General features: G+C 35.7%; 1 protein-coding gene across 3 annotated transcripts in view; it reads left to right on the top strand.

Moving 5' to 3' along the window:
- The window catches only part of PLXDC2 (plexin domain containing 2), a 423190-nt gene that overhangs the window by 307712 nt on the left and 90903 nt on the right, over nt 1-24575 (top strand). For all 3 annotated transcript variants that reach the window (XM_061126171.1, XM_061126172.1, XM_061126173.1), the window contains exons 8-9: nt 8618-8713; nt 8914-8995. In XM_061126171.1, the coding sequence (XP_060982154.1) occupies nt 8618-8713; nt 8914-8995 (178 nt within the window). The remainder of the gene's footprint in view (nt 1-8617; nt 8714-8913; nt 8996-24575) is intronic.

Raw genomic sequence — 24575 nt, forward strand, 5'->3', positions numbered from 1 at the left:
ATATATGGGAAAAGTAACAAATTGAAAACAAAACTGTCAGAACTAAAAACATGACAAAATTGTCCTCAGACAGCAGCATCCCTAAATGCAATTTTTGCATCCCTTATGACATTGTGATAGGGTGACCCTTATGTTTGGAGGGGAAAATATCCTTCTCAAGTATAAATTTCATTGAATAAATTGGCAAAGTCAATCTGAATTTTGAGAACAGATTACATCTGAAGTTTGGGACTCAGCATTCATCTAATGGAAGTACTAAAGCTTTGAGTTCAGGGAGAAGCTTCTCTCAGGCAGGCTTTGCGCCAGAGTGATGTTCACATTTCCTGTTGACCTCAGTGTCATCTTGAGAAAATTTGCCAAGAAGGAACAGAAGTCCTGAGTTTCCAGTCCACTCATCCCTGCCGTTAGATGGGACCATATTTCAGCAAGAACTTTGGAACTTATGTGTTCTACTTAAAAATCTTTGGGGAAACAGAGAAATTTTAATCTCCTTGAAAATCTGTTCCCACATTTATAAAGTGTAACAATATCTGTTAGGAGGTTCAGTGTAAAAGATATGGCTGCATGGTTGCATTGTATTCTCAGCCGAGGGAAAAAAAAAAACAGCTTACTTATTTATGCCAGAGATTAGGCTAACCCAAGAATACTGTAATACAAGTTATACAAGTAATATTTTTTTTGAAGAATTAGATGATTCCTAGAGATCAATATGCTACTTACTTGCATGATCAGAATTTAGATAAATATTTAAGTTCTTTTCAAGATTCTGTTTCCTTACTTAGCAACCTTCCTTATTAGGAGTCATCCTTATAGGGAATTTAAATCTTTCATCTCTGTTACCCCTTTTTCTTCTCTTGAGTGAATTTAGGGAAAAACTGATCATTATCTTCAGTAATGGGTGGTTTTATTTCTTCTGTATTCCAAGGTGCATTATTACACAGGACCTCATTCTCATAAGATCAATTTTCTGTTATTTTAATCATTTTGGTTGGAGAAGGAAATGGCAACCCACTCCAGTACTCCTGCCTGGAAAATTTCATGGATGGAGGAGCCTGGTAGGCTACAGTCCATGGGGTCGCAAAGAGTCGGACACGACTGAGTGACTTCACTTTCTTTCTTTCTATAGTTCCTTTTGGACAAGGAAATGGCAACCCACTCCAGTGTTTTTTCCTGGAGAATCCCATGGACAGAGGGGCCTGGTGGGCCACAGTCTATGGGGTTGCAAAGAGACGGACACGACTGAGCAACTAACTAACACACAATCAATTTAATTACATGGGTTATAGAATCTAGATCCTTGGCTTGATCTAGCCATGACAACATGGGAAAGTATGACAACCATGAGAATAATTCTTCCCAGTGGACCCAGAATTACTATACCATTCTTATCAGATTTGGTAAAGGTTTGGTAAAGCAAATGGAATTTGTTTATTATGAAGATGCACCTCCCTTTCATCATAACGTCAACAAGAAAACAATTTTTTTTCAGTTTTTAAAGGCTTCCAAATAAAAAATGTTTTCCTTATAACTTTTAGCATGGCTTATTAAAATAGACATTACCTTTCAAAAAAGATTAGGTGATCTGATAGTTTAAAATATCAAAAGGAATTCAGGCATTGTTATTAAGTTAGTAAACAGTTCTGAGGTTACAAGGGAAATTCCTTTCCTCCTTCAAAAAAAATGAAAAATGTCTATGATGAAATTAATTCTTATATTTGAAGAAAGTAAAAGATAAAAGCTAGTTAAAAGTCCAGAAATTTTAAGGGATGTTGTCATGTGAATACTGGTCATGAGACCTTGAACATTTTATTTAATTTCTATAACTTTCTCTATATGCAAAACAACCATCTTGGTATCTAAAGATACAGTGTTTGTATAGCATGCGGTACCTGGCACAAAGGAACACTGTATTTGTATTTACATGTACTGTTTATTCATCAGCATCAACGTTGTTACTTTAAAAAGACAATAGGTCTGACTGAGGTGTCCACACCCAGACCCAGTTCCCTGGAGAGTGAGGCCACAGGGAATTTCCACCCAAGGACTCTTTGACACTCTCTCTGAAACTCATTCTTTCTGATTATGACATCATTTGTTTGTTAACCTATTGTGTCTGTCGGTTGTATATGTCTGCATTACCTTCTGTTTTTCTTTTTTTTTTAATATATTAAACAAAAGTTTATTGGCAATGTCAAATTATTTTTATTAGCTGAAAGCTAATTACTTTACAATACTGTAGTGGTTTTTGCCATACATTGACATGATACCTTCTGTTTTTCATAAAATATTTTATAGAACTTTAGAAACAGAATAAAAACCACAGAGATAAGTCAGTTCAGTCTCCAAAGGAACAGATGTGAAAAATAGGTCTACATATAATGAACTTGTTTATAGATTATAGAAATATGAGGTAAAAACATACTTGGGATTATGAGCAGAGTCCATATTAACTCAAGGAAATTTTTAAAATAATAGAAAACCCAAAGAAGGAAATTAAAGTGCCCATAAATCTACTATAGAGTGATAACAATCAATATTTCCTTGTATCTTCATCTAGTATTTTGTTTATAGTGTATACACACACAGGAAGAAAACTGTTATTATCCTGTAAATATGTTTAGCACCTGTTTTTCTTATATACAACATTTTTTTTCCTACGCTGCTAAATACCTGTCTAAATGTGGTCATCAACAGTTGCAACAAATTCCTTTGTTTCATAATTTATATAATTTGTTTCTGTACTGATTGGTCATGTAGGTTGCTTTCCATGTTAATTATCAGTAAAACAACAGTATTGAACATCCTCTTTTTAAATGTTTACACATATCTAATTCATAAAAAGTGAATATGCAACCATTAAATGTTAATGGATTTTTATGTGCATTGACAAATTGTTTTCTGTAAAGGCTGTAACAATTTACTCCCCCAGCAATATCATATTACATACCCTTTTCCCCCAAATGCTCTCAGACACTATTATCATTTTTTAAACTTCACAGATTTGATATGCAGAACATGGTATTTCATTCTTGCTCTAATATTCTTGTGATTACCAGAAAGTTCTGACATTGTCATCTATTCATAGATCATGTGTAATTGCCGTACGTTCTTGCTAAGTAGCTCTACTGAATAACTGTGTCTCAGCCTCAGCTTATGTCCCTCCAGATTCTTTTACGTGGTGTGTAGTCTTCTTGGATAAATGGACAGTGCTCACTGATTCCGTTCATACTTGTTTGTTTCTCTCCTCCCTTTTAACATTTTGAATTTCAGTCAGTCTCCAGAGTGCTGACTTTCTCCATCATCCCTCACCTTTTGCTTCACCTTCGGAACTTAATGAGCATAACATTTCCAGCAAGAAATGCAGAAAATCCATTCGTGCCTCCATGGTTGGCTTATTTGGAAATTCAAAGCTATGTCATTCCAGTAACATAAAAGTTACACCTGCATGTAGAATTCCTGTACTCGAAACTAATCTGGAAAGCAGCTGACCTAACTTGAAATTGTTCTACTACAAGTTAAAATAATGACAATTTCTGAATCCCTTAGAGTACTCCACTTTTTTCTTCCCACCAGCATACATTAACTGGCTCTTTCTTAACACCAATCCCTTTATCGGCGTCTACTATTTTAAATATATTGACACTGTTTGTGCCTTCACTTTGTTGGTTATTATTATTCACAGCTCATTAAGAAACAGCATTTTCAAAAATAATTTGGGAAGCAAATATATTTTAAAAATACTTAGGGATTTAGAGAACTCTTTATATTGAACATCGTATGTAGTTTACCATACATGGTTTCCTCATGAACTTATAGAATAGGCAGCAATTTTTCAAAGAGCTTGATCAAAATTATGTGCACAGACTAAAAAAAATGTAACTTAAAAAGAAACAGAGATGCACTTTTATTATACAAAAACCTTAAGCTTTAATTCTAAAAAAAATAAAAATAAAAATAGTAGCATAGACCAATACTGTTCAATCGAACTTTCTGTGCAGTTGAAATGTTTTAAACTAAATTGTCCAGTATGGACTTACTAGCATAAGTGACTACCATGCACTTGAAATGTGACTCGTGAGACAGGGGAATTGAATTTTTAATTGGATTAAATTAATTTCAATTGTAAGAGTTGTGTATGGTTCATGGTTACCATATTGAATAGGGTGACAATGAGCCATATATACATGTTGAAATAAAACATTAAATTTCAAGTATAATATTTGTATTAACCTACTTTTTACTTCTTCTTTGCCTTTTGAAAGGTTTTAAGATTTTAGAAATGATTCAGTGATACATTTTCAAATTTAAGCATTCCGCTGTAACTGATTTTCCCCATTAAAAAAATGTGTATAATTTTGGACTTGGTAGTAGGACACATCTATTATAATTACTTAGTAACTAAAATGAAAGAACATGTTGACAATATTTTCCCTTAATTTTTATACACTAATTAAAGCTCTTTCAGAAGAACTGAGCCTCATCTATTATTTTCAAAGTTATCAGGAACTTTTCATTCATTTAATGACGGATCGATCTACAAACCCTTCAGTAAATTGTGTCATCTAACCTTGTCTCTCCTCAAAATGAAAAACACTTCAAAATTATTCATTTTTACAGAAGATAAAATTGCTTCTCTTTACTGCACAGCTTCATTAGGCACTCCATTGTCAAGTACACGCTAGCTCACTCCAGGCTCAACAAAAGGAAGCAGAAATAGAAATCATGACATTTTCCCCATCAAGTCACCACTCATAAAACTCTTCAAAGATAGAAAGCATTATGCAAAGTGATATTTTATTGCTTTAATACATACAGTTCTCACATACCCTATTTGATTGATCTTGATTTTTCAAAAGAAGCAAAAAACAAAAATTTTTTGGATATTAGAAATCACTGATTAATTTTGACATAATTGAAATTGTTTTTTGGAATTTTTATGAACACAAAAGAATAATGAGAAGAAAATCTGTGAGGTTCAGATTAGTACCTCATGGTCACCTAATTTTATGTTGCCTTGTCCAGTGCTAACTTATATTATTGTTTAATAGAATTAGAACTATAGACAGAATTTTAAACCATTTGAGGCAGGGATTTCCCTGGTGGTCCAGTGACTAGGACTCTGTGCTCCCAGTGCCAGGGGCCTGAGTTCGATCTCTGGTCAGGGAGCTAAATCCATATGCTGCAACTAAGTATTCACATGCCACAACGAAGACCTAGTGCAGCTAAATAAATAAGAATAAATACATATTTTTAAATATTTGAGGCAGAAGTATTTTCTATTGGAGATGCTTTATTTCACAGCTCCAACTGGCTAATTCTTTTCATGCATTGGATTTTTGTGTGGGAAGCTTATGACTTCTGTAATAGACCACTTTTTTGCTCAAGAGTCTCTTTTTTTCCTGAGTCTTTATGCTGGAAATGAACTTGTCATTGAGTTTTGCAATACATGCTATTTGCATTAAAGACTACTCTCACTAAATGGTGCTGTGTGCTGGGCTCAGTTGGAACGAGAAAAGAAAATAAGAAATAATCATTTGGGACTAGTCATTAAGCATTGCAACACATAGATAAGGACATGTTAGCTAATCATTTACTTGACAATTCAGACAAGATATTAAAATATTTATATAAATAGAAGAATCAGACAATTTAGAAAATTTAGGAAATAGCTCATACATTCTCTCTGTGAATGTTAGTTTTCAAGCAGACAAATAAACTAGATCATCGCTAATCATGCCACAGGGCACTCATTAAACTGTTTCCATTTGAGCTAGAATGGATATTGATTGGAGAGAATTCCTGGTGCTTCCATATGATCACTCAGTCCCTCCTGCTGATATGGTTTAAAATATTTTTAAAAAGTGCAATTCAACAGTTTTGCTTTGAATCATATTGCCTTAAGATTTTGATTATTGAATTCTATTCTCTATGTGTTAGCTGCTCAGAAATTTATTTCATTTCATTAAAAAAAAATTTAAAGCCCTTCATGGGTATTATAGTTGATCTTGGTTTTGTAAAGATGTAATAAAACAGTTGAAGCTGCATCACAACAAGACGGAATGTTTGGTTCATCATTATTTTGGCTAGCTTCCTAAGAAGACACATGAGTAAAATACATTTCTGGAATCAAATGAAAGTTTCTAGCATTGGCAGGAGCTACCAGTAAATACATGCCTAATTACTTGTTTTTGACAGGGAGATGTCTGAAATGCAACAGAAATGACCATTTGGAAGCTGTCATTAATTGGCAGATCATCAAACAAAACTCATTCTTACTGATTTTGGTTTTGTTAAATTCATCTCCTCCCAATTGTTGGAAGTGTCTGAGCAAAGTGATAGAACTAGCATGGCAAAAAAGGTCACTTCTTCCCCTTATCCCATCTGCTTCATCAATAATAAACTCCCAGAGGCTTCACTGTCATGCCCATTGTTTGAGCTTTTCAAAGTATAGTATGAAGTTAAAAGAAAACTAGTATTTTAAGCACCTACTAATGTGATAGATACTATGCAAATTTTAGGATGAAGAAGGCTCAAAAAACCCAATCACAGTGATCCCATGGCAAGTCCATGTTATTTATTTATTTCTAAGAACTAAATTGTTCAGTAAAATGTATAGGAAACCAGTATATAGGAATGTATACCATTTAGGCAGAAGCCGAGTGATGGTTTCACATGCCTTAAAAGTTAAAAAGAGAGAGAGAAGACATGATTCATGTACATCAAGACACCTTACTAAATACCATGAAATTAGCATTTTCTCTAATGTTGGATAAAATTTCACTTGAAAATTATATGTGCATCTTTCGTTTATGCCAAAAAGATGTGAATTGGATTTCTAAGCAGTGTTTCCTAATCTGAGAAACCTGAAGATGTATTCGGTGAAGGGCTCTAGATGTAACCCAGCCCCCACAGAGTTCATTTTGGGCCACTCCCTCCCCCTTCCTCTTCTGCTGTAGAACTTCATGGAGAATAATCAGAAGTGGGTGAAAGAATATGCATAGAGAGAAAAGGAAGTACGTGTAGGTTGTGAGTAAATATTTGACTTGCCTCCCAGATGTGTGAAAGTGAAGTCGTTCAGTCATGTCCAACTCTTTGCAATCCCATGGAGTGTAGTCCATCAGGCTCCTCCATCCATGGGGTTTTCCAGGCAATAGTACTGGAGTGGGTTACATTTCCTGGTTGTTGTTACTAACGGACAGCTTTCTGTCTTCTGAGTTACCACACTCCTGCTTCATGTCCTAGAGGACATGATTGTTGGGTCTGTTGACTTCAATCAAAATTTAACCTTCCCTAATGTAAAATGAGAGACAAAATCCTAGAAGCCTAATTACAGGGCCTAATTCCTAATTTCTATAGGAATTAGATCATTACATGCAGTATGATCTATGGTTGCCATATTGAAATTAGACAAAAATTATATCTGACATTTTCTGAACACTTACTGTGTGAAAGGGATTATTCTAAGCAACTTTCATTTACTATGTCATCTTAATCCTCAAAACAACTCTGTGATATAGGTACTATTATCTCTGTTTTATAGATGAGAAAAGTGAAGGACAGAAAGGATAACAAGAGCCCAAGGTCATGACATACCTAGTAGCAACACTGGTATTTGAACCAGACTGTTCAAATGCATGAATTTTTTATTAACACTATGACATATGACTTCCTAAAATCAATGTTTAAAATATAATTTATAGCTTGTCAAATAATTCCTGATAGGTATCATAGTATCAAGAAATGCATTCCTGTTATTGTAAGCATTCTAAGAGCTAGGTAAAATGCTGATAATATTACATTTCTATTTATACTTACCAAAGTCAGGCAAGCTAATAAGTATAAGACTCAGGTCTTTTTTTAAAGTAGATTTTGAATACATATCATCAGTGTCTTGTTTTGTTACAAAATACACTTGCTTGTATTTATCTGATTTTTACTTATTAAAGTTCTTCTCAAAGTTTTCATCTAACCTATTCTTCAGGAACATGGCTGGATTTGCTGATGAATTATTATAAATTCCTACATGCAATATAAGTGCTAGTTATTAACCTTCATAGGATATGACACTCTATTTAATAAATAGCAATATTGATTTTTAAATGATTTAAGTTCTGTCTTTAATTTTATTAAAGAAACTTACCCTAAACCTTTAAAACAGACTCTTATTCTAGCTAAACCAGGTGTACTTAGGTTATGAAAAATTTTTTGATTGCTACCCATTCCTAAAGGACTCACTTTAACTTCAGAGAAGTGGGATTATCTTACCTTCTTGATTTCATATGTCAAGTTCTTTCAAAATGTATAACTCTATCAAGAAAATATCTTAAGTATACACTGGGTTTGAAAATGGATTTGAACCCTGCTAAATAAGTGAGAAATCTGAGACCCTAATCAACATTTTCAATTTCCTGGTGAAAGATTTCTGGTACATGGGCACTGAGTTTCAGATTTTGATACTCAATCTTTTTGCATGCTTTGATTATTTAAATTTTTTATTTTAAAGGCCCATCAGGTGAAAAGCATATAACTCTACTTTCACTATTAAAGTACAGTTTTTTTAATAAGTGAAAAAATGTTGAAAGGGGATTTTTTTTTTTCTATTTTCTGTTTTTTCCAGATGTTCGAAGAAGAACAATTTATGAATACCACCGAGTGGAACTACAGATGTCAAAAATCACCAATATTTCAGCTGTGGAGATGACCCCATTGCCTAGTAAGTTAACCTGTAAACAAAACTGGGTGGGAAAACAATTTGCAGGTTTGATGATATGGTCTATTTATGCATGGGTCTCTGGATCCTGCATATACATGGGGATGCGTTGGTGATTTCAATTTTAGTGGCGTTGTCTTTTTTTTTTTCCCCTCCTCTTCATGCTCCTCATCTTGATGCATCCATTCTCTCCTGTTTCCTAGCATGCCTCCAGTTCAATGGTTGCGGCCCCTGTGTATCCTCTCAGATTGGCTTCAACTGCAGTTGGTGTAGCAAACTTCAAAGGTAAAAGAGAATAATGCAACACATTTAAAAACTTTGTGAAGACTTGTTGCTTGTACTCTTCCATTGAGCTTTGAATGTGTAAGGTGTGTTGACTGGGTATACATGAACAAATATACACATGTTTAAAAAAAAAAGAAAAAAGACACCAAAGTGCTCAGATGAGGGAATTGTCATATTTTTCTGTTTGCTCAAAATGACTAGCAATCTTTGTAGTCCATACAATAATTATCTGACCTACTTCTCATCATAATGGGGCTTAAGATAGATGATGGTGATGGATGAATCTATAAATTGATGCTGTTGGTTCATAGTCTTCAGAAATCATGATATGATATATCTTCACAGTAACAAGGATGTTTTATGCTTAATCGCATTAACATTCTTAGCAAATTCCTATAAATATCTCAGAGGTTACCAACCAGGATTGGAGGTATAGTCGGAGGCTGAGGTATATGATGACACTAACTGATCTGTGCTACATAAATAAAATGTGTGGTTTGGGCCTGAGTTGTAACTAACTGACTTTGAAACCTAAGCTGCATCACTTGCTGGTGTCAAAGAGTTTTACCGATTTTCTTGAATGCAAAGAGGATTTTTCAGTCTGTAGGGTTTTTCAGAGACTGAATGATCATTTGTTGGAAATACAGAGTGAAGACATTTAAATGTGTTTTATATACTCAACCATTTTGTGCATTAGTTATGTCCCAAGTGCTGGGAGAGCAGCAGTGGGTCATATAGATCAACTCACTCCAGTATTCTTGCCTGGAAAATTCTGTGGACAAAGAGGAGTCAGGCCAGCTACGGTCCATGAGGCCGCAAGAGTCAGACACGACTGAGTGACTTTCACTTTCACTTCACTGCCCACCATGGAACTTCCAGTGTGTCTGAGAATAAGTCCCCTCTCACCTTCAGAGTTCATGAAAAATCTGCTTCTTGCTCCAGGAGGAGAACTGAGTCTTCAGGTTCCTAAATATTCTGCCAGAGCTTTCTGTTTTATAAGAAGCCAGTGCCTTATCATCTTACTGCAGCCTTTGCAGTGATGATAGAGGCATGTTCAGGAAGACTTTAGAAGTTACTGAAGCTTAAAGAATAGAATTCCAATTCCTTGATAACAAGCTTTTGGAAACATGTGTAACTTGCTGAGTTTAGGACAACCACTATAATATAATAGAGAGAGTCATATAGTATTTACTGTAATTGCTGCTTTATTTTCAATGTAACATGTTCCAATACTTTCCTTTGTGCAATGAATTGTGAATAATGCAAAATCAAGCCAGCTATTCATGTTCTTAAAAGTAGATTCTTGGCTGTCTCTCCAGAGTGGGAAGAACTACTATAAAATTAAGGCTTTATAGTCCTTTAGATTCAGATATTGCTGACAATGCATACAAATTACATGCAGATCAGAAGTTAGTCAAAATCTGTTTAGATGATGACCAGAATGAACCTAAAGATATGGCATTTTAATATGTATATTTAAATAATACTGAACTAAAACATGAAAAATGCCCAGAAGAATGAAGTAGAAGGTTTTAATATGGGGTGTGAACTTAATTCAAGTTCCAGTTTCGTGTTCACCAACTTTCCTTCATCTGAGTCTGTGTGCAGTGCCCAAATGCTGTGGTTCCTGGCATGGGTACATCTGTGCTCAGTCATTCAATCATGTCCTACTCTTTGCAATCCCATGGACTGCAGCCCCCCCCACCCCAGGCTCCTCTGTCCATGGGATTTCCCAGTCAAGAATACTGGAGTGGGTTGCCATTTCCTTCTCCAAGGGGAGCTTCCCGACCCAAGGATCAAACCTGTATCTCCTGGGTCTTCTGCATTGGCAGGAGGATTCTTCACCGTTGAGCCAGCTGGGAAGCCTGTGGTTCCTGGCATTATGCACCAACCTCTATGTTTAGCATCTTGCTCAGGGCTTATGGACATTTGTCTCTTATTGGTCTCCTCTGCTAGGCTCTGAGTTTATTAAAAGTGAATTGTCTCCATATCTCCACAGCCTAAGGATGTACCTGCTACTGCAGAAACATGAATGAGTGAATGATTGACGGTTAGGTTCCAAATGAAGGAATCATGAGTCAGTTTGTCTGGGAATGAAATGTCTCACAGGATGAGGGACATTCAGTGCTGAAACCAGAAATGTTGACAGAAAACCAGGATGAACTAGCCACCTCACCTAGAGAACTATTAGGACAATTCTCAACTGAAATAATGATATTGTAAATGAAGGTTTGGGACACTAGTCTAGAAATCTACCTTCCACTAACCATTTCATTATTTTTTAAAAACATTTTTGATGTAAATATATGTTTGGGTTTCAAGCAAGCAATTTTGACATCAAAACACATCCACAAGTCACAAACTTCTTTATACTGTTAATGCTCCCATTTTATTGAGAAGTTTCTCTGACATACATCATTCCAAGGAATTTCCAAAGATATTTAATTCATACAACATTTTTATAGTTGAGGAAACCGAGGCTTCCAGGAGCTAAGTCATTTGTGTACGATCTCAGAGCTCTTCAGTGATGAGTTTGGAATTGAAACTCAATCTGTGTGACTTCTAGCCTTCTGGGGATTTTTTGTTTGTTTGTTTGTTTAATTGGAGGATAATTGTTTTACAGTGTTGCGTTGGCTCCAGCCTGCCGTTTTGATGTCTCACCTTTTCTGCCTCACACAGACCAGGCCACAGGTGTACTAAGCTACTAATCTTAACCACTTCCTGATAAACAGTTGACATACTATGGGAAAATGAATATTTCTGTAATTGAGGGTGCAAGAAAATTACATGGTTTTGAAGTTGACATGAAAAGAATGCAGAAGAGAATCAAGCAAAGCATGACTTTTATGTATTACTGAAAGCATAGGGGTTTTTTTAAGATTAATGGAAAAAGAAAGGTGATGATGCGTATGAAAGAGGAAGGAATTTGTCAAAGAAGAGTATTAAAGAAAACTTCAAGTTTTCTGCATGTTACCATTTGGAATAGTAACATGCAGAAAACTTGAAGTTTGTTTGGTATGCAACCAAACACCAGTTTAAAATCTTGGATTTATTTTTAATTTATCAGCAACTCAGTTATATACATATCAAGACCTGCTTAATTAATTGGTTTAACTATGGCTCATTGCACTTTTGTTCAACTTAATTTTCCCACTGCATTTTATTAATTTCTCCTTAGGCCTGTGAGCATCAAAACTTCGCTTTTGCTGCCCAGTAGCATTTCCCTAGACTTTAGAGCTTTTGTTAACAAATTCAACAAAACAAGAGACATCTTATCCTAAGGAGCATGAAAATTGCCTCTCAGACTCTTTTCTTCCATGCTTCTTACGTTTCCCTTTGTGCTTTGTTATCCCTGAATGATAATCAGTTGGTGGCAATTACTGAATTCTCGAGTTGGGCTTCCTCTAAAAAGATAAGATAATTTTAATTGGTTTATTTATTTCCTTTAACTCCCATTTTTCAACAAACCAAAACCAAGGCAAAATGTTTATTATGGCTTATCCAAGGTCTAAAGGAATTTGAGTTATAGGAACATTTAATGAGATCGATGATCAAAAATGTTTTCTTGGAGGAATTCCCATTGGTTCAGTGGTTAAAACTCAATTGCTTTCTCTGCCTTGGGCCTGGGTTCAATCTCTGGTCTGGGAACTAAGAAGCTGTGAGCCACACAGTATGGCCCACAGAAAAACTTTTCTTGGGATAGGTGGTCATTACTTCTAGACAAGATTGTTTTTATTTCTTCACTGAAAGCTGAGAGGACCTGAATCAACCACTTTGACCCATACCTTTTATCTTCACTTATTCCACAAAAAAATTTTAGTATCTCTGTGTTTAAGTTAATATCCTAGATTGTGAAGTCAATAGTAAATGAGAGAAAATTACTTCTCTCACAGAGCTTACATGTTTAGTAAGCAAGATAGAGTTTAAGCAAAGAGATATGCAGGAAATAAAGTTAGTAGCGGTGAGTGCTAGGCCAAAGGAAATAAATAGGACATCAGAAGGTAAAATATAGCAAAACTGGTAAGAATAACAGGAGTGTACATGTTGGTTTCATGCTAAGTAACATTGTCTTTGTGAAGAGACCTTGGTTTCATCAGCCATCACCTTCTAAATGTTTAGTTTTTAACTGAAAATATTAGGTTGGTCAAAAAGTTTGTTCTAATTTTTCCAAACACTGTTATGGATGTTACGAACATTTTGGCAAAGCCAATATATTTTGGCTCTTAAAGTACTTATTTACTCATTCATTTACTTAAAAATGTATTGACTGCTTTCCACATTGATCTAAACAGCAAGTGTTAGTCTAAGCACTGAGGTAGTTAGAAAACTAGTGAGGCATCCATCAAGGCAAAGTTCTCATGCAGCTTAGAGTTTAGCATATTAAACTGGAAAATGAATGAATCGATAATTAAATTAAAAAGTCAGTTGATGATGAGTGGTCTGTCAAGTTTAGAGAGCTGGTACTTGTTCTGGACTGAGTGGCCAGCTAAGGCTTCTTGGGAACAGTGACAGTTAAACTTAAATCTAAACAACTGGGAAAGATTGAGGGCAGGAGGAGGAGGGCACGGCAGAGGATGAGATGGTTAGACAGCATCACAGACTCAATGGGCATGAATTTGAGCAAACTCCAGGAAATAGTGAAGCACAGAAGAGTCTGGCGGGCTACAGACCATGAAGTCACAAAGAGTCGGACAGACTTAGTGACTGAACAATAACAACAAAACAACTGGGAACCAGCTACACCAAAGTGAAAGGAAAGAGCATTTCAAAGGGAGACAGATTACTTTGTAATGGATTAGAAATGAAGGCAAAGACAATGATGTGAGCCCAGGATACTTCCTAAATTTTTGTTTGACCAGTTTGATGGATGCAGATGCTCACTTTTTGAGATAGGCAAGATGGCATATGAGAAAGAGGCTAGGGGAAGGAGAAATAAAGAGTTTGGTTGGGATAAACTCTTTAATAAAGACTTTAAGGTGCCTGTCAGACTTTCAGGTAGAAATACTGGATGGGTAGGGATATATGAGCCAAAAATTCCAGGAAAAGGTTATGGCTAGAAGCTCAGATTGGAGAGCTATTATCATATAGATAGCATTTAAATTCAGTGGACTGAATGAGATCAGCTGTGGAGAAAATATAAATTGAAAACAGAAGACATCCCAGGAACCAGCCTATGGCTTGGTGTAATGAGGTATGATGCTGATTTTCCATTACATAAAATTATTTAAAGTATTTGTAGGCATGTATGTTTGTTTAGACAGAGAAAATCTCAGAGAAAATATCTAAAAGACTGATAAGCATATTTGTCTCCAGGGAAATGGTAATAAACAGGGATAGGAGGAGAATGAGTATCGCTTTTCATTATGTACTCTTTCCTGTGATTTGAATTTTGCCACATGGAGTTGATGACAAAAGGAGGAACCAACAAAGGGGACATAAAAGAACATAAATTCTTTAAAGGGTAGAAATGCAGTCTTAGTCTTACTCATTTTCGTGTCTCCCATAGCACCCAGCATAGCACTGGACCTAATAAAGGATTCCAACACATACAGGCTGGACTGAACTGTGAGAAAATTGAGGCCAGAAACTTCCACCTTACTGGGAATTCCAGTTGCTCACATTGGCCGTTTCTCCCCGTTGGCTGTGTCCGTGTCAACCACATGGCTTTGGAAAGAATTATGGGGATGCCTGGCATAAAATGTCAACATTTATCATTAAGCACTCTGAACACTGAGGGGTTAGTCTCTTGGTGCCTCATTTTAAAAGAATTTTCCACCTTATATTTACTTAGTTCCAGTCAAAGTCATAAGACTGGTACTGGTAAAAATTGGGGAATAAATATATTCTATGATTCTACCCATCAAAAGAATAAATAAAATAGGCAAACCTCTCCTAATGGTAAAGACATGCATCTACAAAAGAATACTATAGCATATTTACTTAAGAAAAAATATGAGAAGAGGGAGTGATGTTTATGAATAACCCTTCTCTCTTTTTTTTTTTTTTTGTACCTATTATTTCTACTGCATCTCCCTGAGCATCTTCTGGCACTGCTTATTATTTTTCACTAAATGAATTGGATTTCTTTGCAGTAACAAAAAGAAAAATAGAGAGAATCACATGTAATACATTTCAAAAATTTTGAAAATACATAAAGTCAGAAATATTGGCTACTAATTCATTAACAATATGCAATATATTATCAACCTAAATTAATTAAGGATAGAAATGCACATCTACTGGAATAGGAAATGCAACCCTCTCCAGTATTCTTGCCTGGGAAATCCCATCTGAGCCTCATGGGCTGTAGTCCATGAAGCTCCAAAAAAGTCAGATATGGCTGAGACACTAAACAACAACAGCAACAAATAAAAGCACATCTAATTTTTTAAAAGAGAATTCTTTTCATATTTTCATTGAGCTTACATAAATTAAATTGCCTACATTTGGGAGAAAAAAGGGAGTTGGAGAGAACAAATTTAAATTGTGCAGCTGATCTCACCTTTCACCAGTCAGTAATCTTATGCTTCAAAAATACAGCACCAGGGTGACTTGAACATATCTTTGTCCTTTGATCTTGGTCTTTTGTACCCCTTAACGCAGGCACCTTTGCTGCATTGAGTGGGACTCTAGTGTTTAAAGACACAGTGGGTATTTTTCATTATCTAAAGAAGCAAGCCAACAACTTCATCACCAAGAACCTCACACTCCATAGCCCATTCTGATATTGAAGGAAGAACAGAATGTCAGGCTCCTGAGAGGGCTGTAACTAAGGGAATTCCAAGCATATTTTGACTGAGTATGATTTTTACTTACTTACCCACCTCAATATTTAGCCCTGAAGTAACATGCAACTCCACTATAATCCTTAGAGGGCCATGAATGAATGAAAGTCGCTCAGTTGTGTCCGACTCTTCATGACCCCATGGACTTCTATAGTCCATGGAATTCTCCAGGCCAGAATACCAGAGTGAGTAGCTTTTCCTTCTCCAGGGGATCTTCCCAACCTAGGGACTGAACCTAGGTCTTCCGCATTGCAGGTGGATTCTTTACCAGCTGAGCCACAAGGGAAGCCCTAGAGGGCCATACAAAGCTATATAAAGTTGGTCTGATTTAATAGTAAGGCTTAATTTAATCCAAGGTTTTAAGATTGTAGGAGAGGATCAGGAACCTATGGTTCTTGAGTGACAAGCAATATACTATGAAATTATGGTCAAGTCTGAAATTTGTAAAATTAAGAAGATCAGTAGATAGAGTGAGTATAATTTTACTTGTTTAAATGCACATTTTATATCTTGGACAAAGCTCTAGTCTGTAACTTTTGACATTATGGTCTAATAAATTCACATTCGAAGCTACTTGTAAATTATTCATTTATATGATTTTTTTCACTTAACGAAGCCTATTAACTTTCATGACAAGGTGTGAAGTCCAGACCTAATAATCAAATAGAAGCCATTTAAGAAATCTAGAAGCCCTGATCCAAAATTAATTATAATCCTCAGAGGGCCTTAGGCTTATTTCAGTGGATTGGGGTAGAATAAAGCTCTGTTTGAAAATGCACCTAGTTTCAGATGGAGATTTGGAACTCAATGATTTTTAAATTTTTTAAATAAACTTTTATTGATCTGTTTTCCAATACACTGACTTTCAAGTTGAAATCTCTTCTATTTGCTTGAAAGAATTACTGACTAGTAATATTTTGATTGCCAAAAATGTTATTCTTTTCAGTATATAAATTGAATGTCAGATTTAAATACAAAATATGAAGTTATTCATAACTATAGCAAAATTTACTTTTTCTTTGATAGAAGGTATCTCCTTACTTATGTACTTATGTCAGATACAAAAAAATTATTTCATTGATAAAAAATTAATTGGAATGCTATGTCACTTTGCCTAGTTATGATCAGTTCAGTTCAGTAGCTCAGTCGTGTCTGACTCTTTGCGACCCCATGGACTGCAGCATATCAGGCCTCCCTGTCCATCACCGACTCCCGGGGTTTACTCAAACTCATGTCCATTGAGTCGGTGATGCCATCCAACCATCTCATCTTCTTTCATCCCCTTCTCCTCCTGCTCTCAATCTTTCCCAGCATCAGGGTCATTTCCAATGAACCAGTTCTTTGCATCAGGTGGCCAAAGTATTGGAGTTTCAGCTTCAGCATCAGTCATTCCAATGAATATTCAGAACTGATTTCCTTTAGGATGGACTGGTTCGATCTCCTTGCAGTCCAAGGGACTCTCAAGAGTCTTCTCCAACACCATGTTTCAAAAGCATGAATTCTTCGACACTCAGCTTTCTTTATAGTCCAACTCTCACATCCATACATGACTACTGGAAGAATCATAGCTTTGACTAGACGGACCTTTGTCAGCAAACTAACGTCTCTGCTTTTTAATATGCTGTCTAGGTCGGTCATAACTTTTCTTCTAAGGAGCAAGCTTCTTTTAATTTCATGGCTGCAGTCACCATCTGCAGTGATTTTGGAGCCTCCAAAAATAAAGTCTGTCACTGTTTCCACTGTTTCCCCATCTATTTGCCATGAAGTGATGGGACCAGATGCTATAATCTTAGTTTTCTGAATGTTGAGTTTTAAGACAACTTTTTCACTCTCCTCTTTCACTTTCATCAAGAGGCTCTTTAGATCTTCACTTTCTGCCATAAAGGTGGTGTCATCTGCATACCTGAAGTTATTAATATTTCTTCTGGCAATCTTGATTCCAGATGTGCTTCATCCAGTCCTGCATTTCTCATGAAGTACTCTGCATATAAGTTAATTAAGCAGGGTGACAATATACAGCCTGACATACTCCTTTCCCTATTTGGAACCAGTCTGTTTTCCCATGTCCACTTCTAACTGTTCTTCCTGATAGACAAAAAGAAAACAATTGCTATCACTTCTAATTGAAAGCATCAAGGAAACATTAGGCTTTAATTATATACACTCAGCAACAGTGGATAAATTGCCCTTAAATCTGAAACTGGTGACCACAGTAGCACTAATCTAGACTAAATGAAATTCTTTCTCTTTAGTGTATACTTATTAAGTGTATTGGACTTTCTGTGTCAGGGAGTACTAACCAGCCAAACTTCAAGAGGAGCCCTAAATGGAGGAAGCATTCCTGAGTTATTCAAAAGGAAATCAAAATTCCCAAAATTGAAACTAGAGAGGAAGCCATGTTTTGTTGCCTGAAGTAAATTCAGACTGGATGTCTGAACACCTAGAGCCACAGCCAAGAGTTAACTGACTGATCTTGGACAAATCAATAAAGCTTTTTGATTGTATATGCTAAAATGTGAAATCAACATGTCATCTAGATATGTTTGCTTCTTATGTTCTTTACATCTGAATGGCTGTAAGTTCAGTGGTTCTCACATACAAGTACAGTGAAGAACTGCTTACAAAGCATTGAAGCATATACATTACTATATGTAAAGTAGGCAACTAGTGGGAAGTTGGTGTATAACACAGGGAACTCAACCCAGTGCTCTGTGACAAGTCAGAGGGGTGGTATGGTGTGGGAGATGGAAGGGCGGTTCAACAGGGAGGGGACATATATATATTTATGGCTGATTCACGCTGGTGTGTAGCAGAAACCAACACAACATTGTAAAGCAATTATCTTCTACCAAAGCTTGTTTAGATGCAAATATCTCTGAAACCCTCCAAGGGATGCATATTCAGTATGTCCAGAGTGAAGCCCAAGGATTTAACTTTTTAACAGCCCTCCTCAGGGGATCCTGGGGTAATGGGAGACTGACTGATACAGTGGGAATGCTGCTCTTTCACATGTAGACTGAGAATCCTGTAAGCCTGCAGTGTGGAAACACTTGTCCTCAATTTGGAATAGAGAAATACTACGGAAAAAAAGCTCTGAAGGCGAAAATATTTGTGGTTAAAATCTATCAAGAGTTAACAAAATAGATCATAATAATAGAAAACAAGAAATTTTTGGCCAAGTATAGCATATATAATAAATAAATAAAATTATTTTGGAATGTTGTTGGCTAGTTAGAATTGTTGGAACATGTTTGATTTCTGAATTTTTAAATTAAATTTTAAATTACTGCTTCTAAAGTAGAAATTCACTGTTCTGAAAGAGCAAAGACACTTCTAGAAATACTATACATCCAAGATAATTGTTTTTGAAATGCAGTGCTTTTATAAGCAGTTAATTGAATTTTTAATTCATTTTAGTGTAAGGCCCTTTATAATCCTTCAAATTTAAATAAAGAATCTTAGTACATCTCTTAATTAGATTATCTTGAAATATAGCATAAACAAAGTTGTCTTTTAAGAATACAGAGTTAGAGTTTATTTTTATTTCCTTCTAAGCGTTCTAAGGTCAGCTTGAATAAGTGTAATTATTATAGTATAATGAGGTGTAATGTCAGTGTATTCTGATATAGAGAGTACTTTTGAAAAGGTACATGAGATGTTAGTAACAGAGTTCATCTTTGGGAAAACTGCCATGAATTGGAAATTGACATAAAAAGAGAACATCATTTCATCAGATTCCCTTTTATAGAGTTTGAAGTTACATATGTACATATTACCTACACCGAATCAATCAATAAATATGAAAAGAAAGGAAATATATGTTAAAGTGTATTAAGAAAAAGTGGATACTCTTTCAGAAAATTCTAAAGTTAAAGAGCCTTTCAGGAACAGAAAATTATCAATGCTGAATGTATGGGCAATATTTCTTTCTCCAGAAGAGATGCATTGGATTTATTAGCCTTTTGGATATAAAATGCATTTAATTCTTTTTGGGAAAAAAAAATGTACTGAACTATGTATTTTATCTATCTATAATCTAAAGCTATCTTTCATCTATCATATATTTTGCATTTTGGTCTCTGTCTCCTTTTTGCCACTGGCCATCTGCCAGTCTCTCTGGAGGGGTAACTGTGAATACAGATTGGAAACCAGCTTTCTTTTTTCCAAAATCTAAAGCAACAGGTGCTTGAGCCAAGTCTCCTGGTAACGAAGTCCCACCTGAAATATCAAGGCATCTTTAAAGTTGTCTTTGATTTTCCAGTCAGTGAATGATGCTGTGTTTGCATTCCATCTGAGCACCATTTGGCAAACTAGAGATAAAATCTGTAGAATTATTTAGCATCACATCTGTTTATACTTGCTTTTTCAAGATTATCCAAGTGATTTTAAAGTTTTGCTTATGTGTTAACCAACTGTGGTGGCTGCATTTTATTTGGTTATAATTTAGAAAACTAAACTTCAACAAATGCAATCTAACAAACATATATGGAGTAGCTAAAAAGGGATCATTCTAGTGCTAAATTACATATTCCATTCCCTTAGCTGGTTTGTACTAATGCAATAATGAGTTCCCCGGGAAATAGGTAAAATTTAATTGCCCAAGAATAAAATTGAATTTCTCAATTTAAAAACAGTAGGTTCTAAATTATTATGAGGGAAAAATATCCTTAAAGGACAGGGAAACCAACATTTAAAAGTAAAAATCAAAGTTCACAATTGGCTACTATGTTAAAAAAATAGAAATGACTATTGAGTATTAGGTGAACCTTAGATTAACAGTCTTATAATGAAAAGACATATTGTGGTAAGAAGAGAACATTTAGTAAAAGTAGTTTGTTGGTTTAAGTATTTGTTTTGCTGGAAATCTAATGTCAAGATGTAGAAAAATGTTCAAAATACAATATATTCATACTCAAGTCAGCTCTTTCAACACTTACATAAGAAAATGATAAAAATATCATTGGATACTTTCTGAATTTTTGCTTTCTGCTAAAATCTTTCTCATGAAATTAAAAGATGCTTACTCCTTGGAAGGAAAGTTATGACCAACCTAGACAGCATATTAAAAAGCAGACATTACTGTGTCAACAAAGGTCCATCTAGTCAAGGCTATGGTTTTTCCAGTGGTCATGTATGGATGTGAGAGTTGGACTATAAAGAAAGCTGAGGGCAGAAGAATTGATGCTTTTGAACTGTGGTGTTGGAGAAGACTCTTGAGAGTCCCTTGGACTGCAAGGAGATCCAACCAGTCCATCCTAAAGGAGATCAGTCCTGGGTGTTCATTGGAAGGACTGATGTTGAAGCTGAGACTCCAATACTTTGGCCATCTGATGCAAAGAGCTGACTCATTTGAAAAGACCCTGATGCTGGGAAAGATTGAAGGCAGGAGGATAAGGGGACGACAGAGGATGAGATGGTTGGATGGCATCACCAACTCAATGGACACGAGTTTGGGTAAACTCCAGGAGTTGGTGATGGACAGGGAGGCCTGGCGTGCTGCTGTTCATGGGGTCACAAAGAGTCGGACATGACTGAGTGACAACTGAACTGAAAATCTTTCTCTGAGAAAAGCTGAAATATGATTATTTTATACTTCTTGATATGAACATACTACTTATGACTTTTATGAAATTTTCCAAATGCTAGAGAGTTTATTTTCTCTCAAGTCTCGAGTCAGAGATGCAATGCATGTAACAATGTTGTTATTTCTTTAGCTCTACGAACATCTAAATAGTGTTCTTCCAGAGAGGTATCTTTCTATATGACTGTAGGGCAATCTGACCAAGCTGATAACACTTTATTAGGGAAAAACAAAAGAAGATATTTCAAGATAAAAGTGATCTATTGGTTGAACAAAGACTGTGCTGTGCTTAGTCACCCAGTCATGTCCAACTGCTTGCCACCCCTTGGACTGCAGCCAGCCAGGTTCCTCTGTCCATAGGGATTCTCCAGGCAAGAATACTGGAGTGGGTTGCCTTGCCCTCCTCTAGGGGATCTTCCCAACCAAGGGATAAAACCCAGGTTTCCTGTATTACAGGGAGATTCTTTACTCACTGAGCCACCAGGGAAGCTCAAGAATATTGAAGTGGGTAGCCTATCCCTTCTCCAGGGATTTTTCCCGACCCAGGAATCGAACTGGGGTCTCCTGCACTGCAGGAGAATTCTTTACCAGCTACCAGGGAAGTCTGAACAAAGACTAGCATTCCAATTTTCCTTTTCTGGATTATTATAAAATAGATCAGCGAATTCCAGATTAGTGACACTCATTTTTTTTTTCTCCTTTCTAGAGAACCACCTTCTCCTTCATCCCAGATCTCAAATTTTCCCTTCAATGACAATTCATATTCCGAGGGAGGACTGTTCTCTCCATGTATCATGACCTTGTCTGCAACAGTTTCTAATGACAGGCTCTCCTAAAAATACACAGATATTATATTCCTAAAATAATGTCTTTCAGCCACCAGAGAAGACCTCTGTATTGATCTGTGCCCTGATCAGAATTCATCTCTTTCTCCTCTGCACTCTGCTAGCACACAGGTTTATTTCATATTTTCCCCGATTTCCTGCTGCTACTAAATTGCATGAGCTTTAAAAGAAAAGACAAGGGGGTTGTTTTAAGGGGAAGAATGCCTTACCTTGGAGATGCTTAACGTAATTATAGTACCTACCTTTTATCCTCTATTACCATGTGCCAGGCATCACAGGCAAGCCTTTACTGCCACTAATCTTTTAATTCCAAATTCATTATTTCATTCAGTCTTTGCAATCACATTAAGAGGTTTTTAAGATCCCTGTTTCATAGATTAAGTACATGAGAATTAGGAAGGTTTGAGAAGCTAAGCTGAGGTCCTGACATTAGTAACCAGTGGAGCCAGGATTTAAAATAAAAATTTTTGAAAGATGGGTGGTTGGAGAGATGAAGGGAAAAATAAATGAATATCTCTATTAGGCTTCTATGCCTACTCTTAGTAGATGTGACTTTGCTAAGAACATTCACAAGCTGCATGAGCAACCCAAAACAGAAGAAGGCCTCCCTTTGCCCACTTAAAAGAGTTTATTATTAATAACATATTTACACTAACCTCTATTCAGAACTTATCTGAATGATATGTTATAAGTGATACATATAAAGTTTCCTTTAATAATTGAAGTTATGTCCATGCAAAGTGAGTAAATGGCAAGCTAGAGTCCTCATTAAAAAAAAAAAACAATTAAAATTGGGAATTGCAGAAAGTAAAAATATCACATAGATGGGGGAAATTATTTGTAAATAATCTATTAAGATTGCATGCAGTAAAAATGGCATATGGACAGTTTATTTCATACAGGAGAGTTAGTCCTGTATCGTTTTCTGTGTGTGTCAAGTTTTCTACTCATATCAGAAGATGGAGTTAAAATGGATCCATGCACTCAGTCTATGAAAAGAGAGAATAATTCTTGATACCATCCACATTTCAGAGGAAGTGGCATAAAAAGCTTCACATATTTAAATTTTTGTATGCAAACATAAATCTAGATTGTCTAAGATAAAGTGAATGTGGCAGGAGATAAATATACTAGAAAACCTGACTAAAAAGATTTACCAAAATTGAGCACAGATTTCGTCAACTAGAAATGTCTGTGAAGTATGAGGTTTAGATTCATGCTCTAAATGCCATGTGCCATTTTCTCAGTACAAGCCTGCATTAGCCCTATTGTCCCAATACCCCATTTCTTTCTCTCTCCGAAATGTAGTGGTTCCCACTCTACATTAATTATATGGTCACCCTACCTAACAGCATTATGGAAATCTTTGCTCTTGTTTAAGTTTTAACTACATTTGCATATTCAGGATCTAAGGCAAAGAGTAGAATTCCTAGGTTAAGTTCAGTTATTCTCCATAAAGGAATTCCTGTGACAGAGATCACAAGACCAGCTGGCCTGAAATACTTACTAACTGACCCTTTACAGGAAACTTTGCCGGAAAAATGGAGGACTTATAACAGACATGTTGATTAAGAAGAAGAAAAGCAAAACATGTATTCCAAATAAGTTATTTTGAAAGAAGATTTTGACTGGTTTTGAGAGGTTTAATGAGGTAAACAGTGACACTGGGATAAACGCAGTGGTTCTAATAATTATCACCTAAGGAAACAGCAGACAGTAAATGAAGGACCAGGTCAAATGAATATCATAGTGTTTGAAAATGAATAATAAAGAATTCATTTTGAGAATGTTGAATTGATGAGTCTGCTGAACTATTAGCATGAAGATTCAGGTCTAGATAGATATTCTCCTTATGCTTCTATAGCTTTTACTATAAATATTTTTTCGATCTGGGTTGAAGGAGTGCTCTGGAATACCAAGTCAGTTTCATTAAAAGCATACTTGAAGAAAAAAAGCTACACATCCAAAAATGCTCCTGTTAACATAAGGTGACACTAACTGTATTTTATGAAGCAGAAAATTGCTTCACATCCAAATTCTTAAAATCCTTCTTTTTGCTGTCTTTAACAAGACATAGAACACTTGGGCACATGAGCTGCATAAAACTCTAATAAAATTAGCATTTAGTAATTTGATATTTTATATGCCTGACAAATCTGATATACAATAAAGCAAGGAAATAAGAAAGCAGAACACTCTTTTATAACCAGAATCATTCCTTAAACTGGAATGAAGTTACTAATACATTGTTCGTAATCTGCATAAGGACCTGAACTTGCTATAGTCTTAGAAACAGACCATTCCAGGTGAGTCCACAGATTAATATGAAGAGAGAATAAAAAAAAGTTTAAAGAAAACAAAGCTTTATG

Source organism: Dama dama, chromosome 23 (assembly GCF_033118175.1).
Source record: "Dama dama isolate Ldn47 chromosome 23, ASM3311817v1, whole genome shotgun sequence".
In the NCBI taxonomy this organism is placed as follows: domain Eukaryota; kingdom Metazoa; phylum Chordata; class Mammalia; order Artiodactyla; family Cervidae; genus Dama; species Dama dama.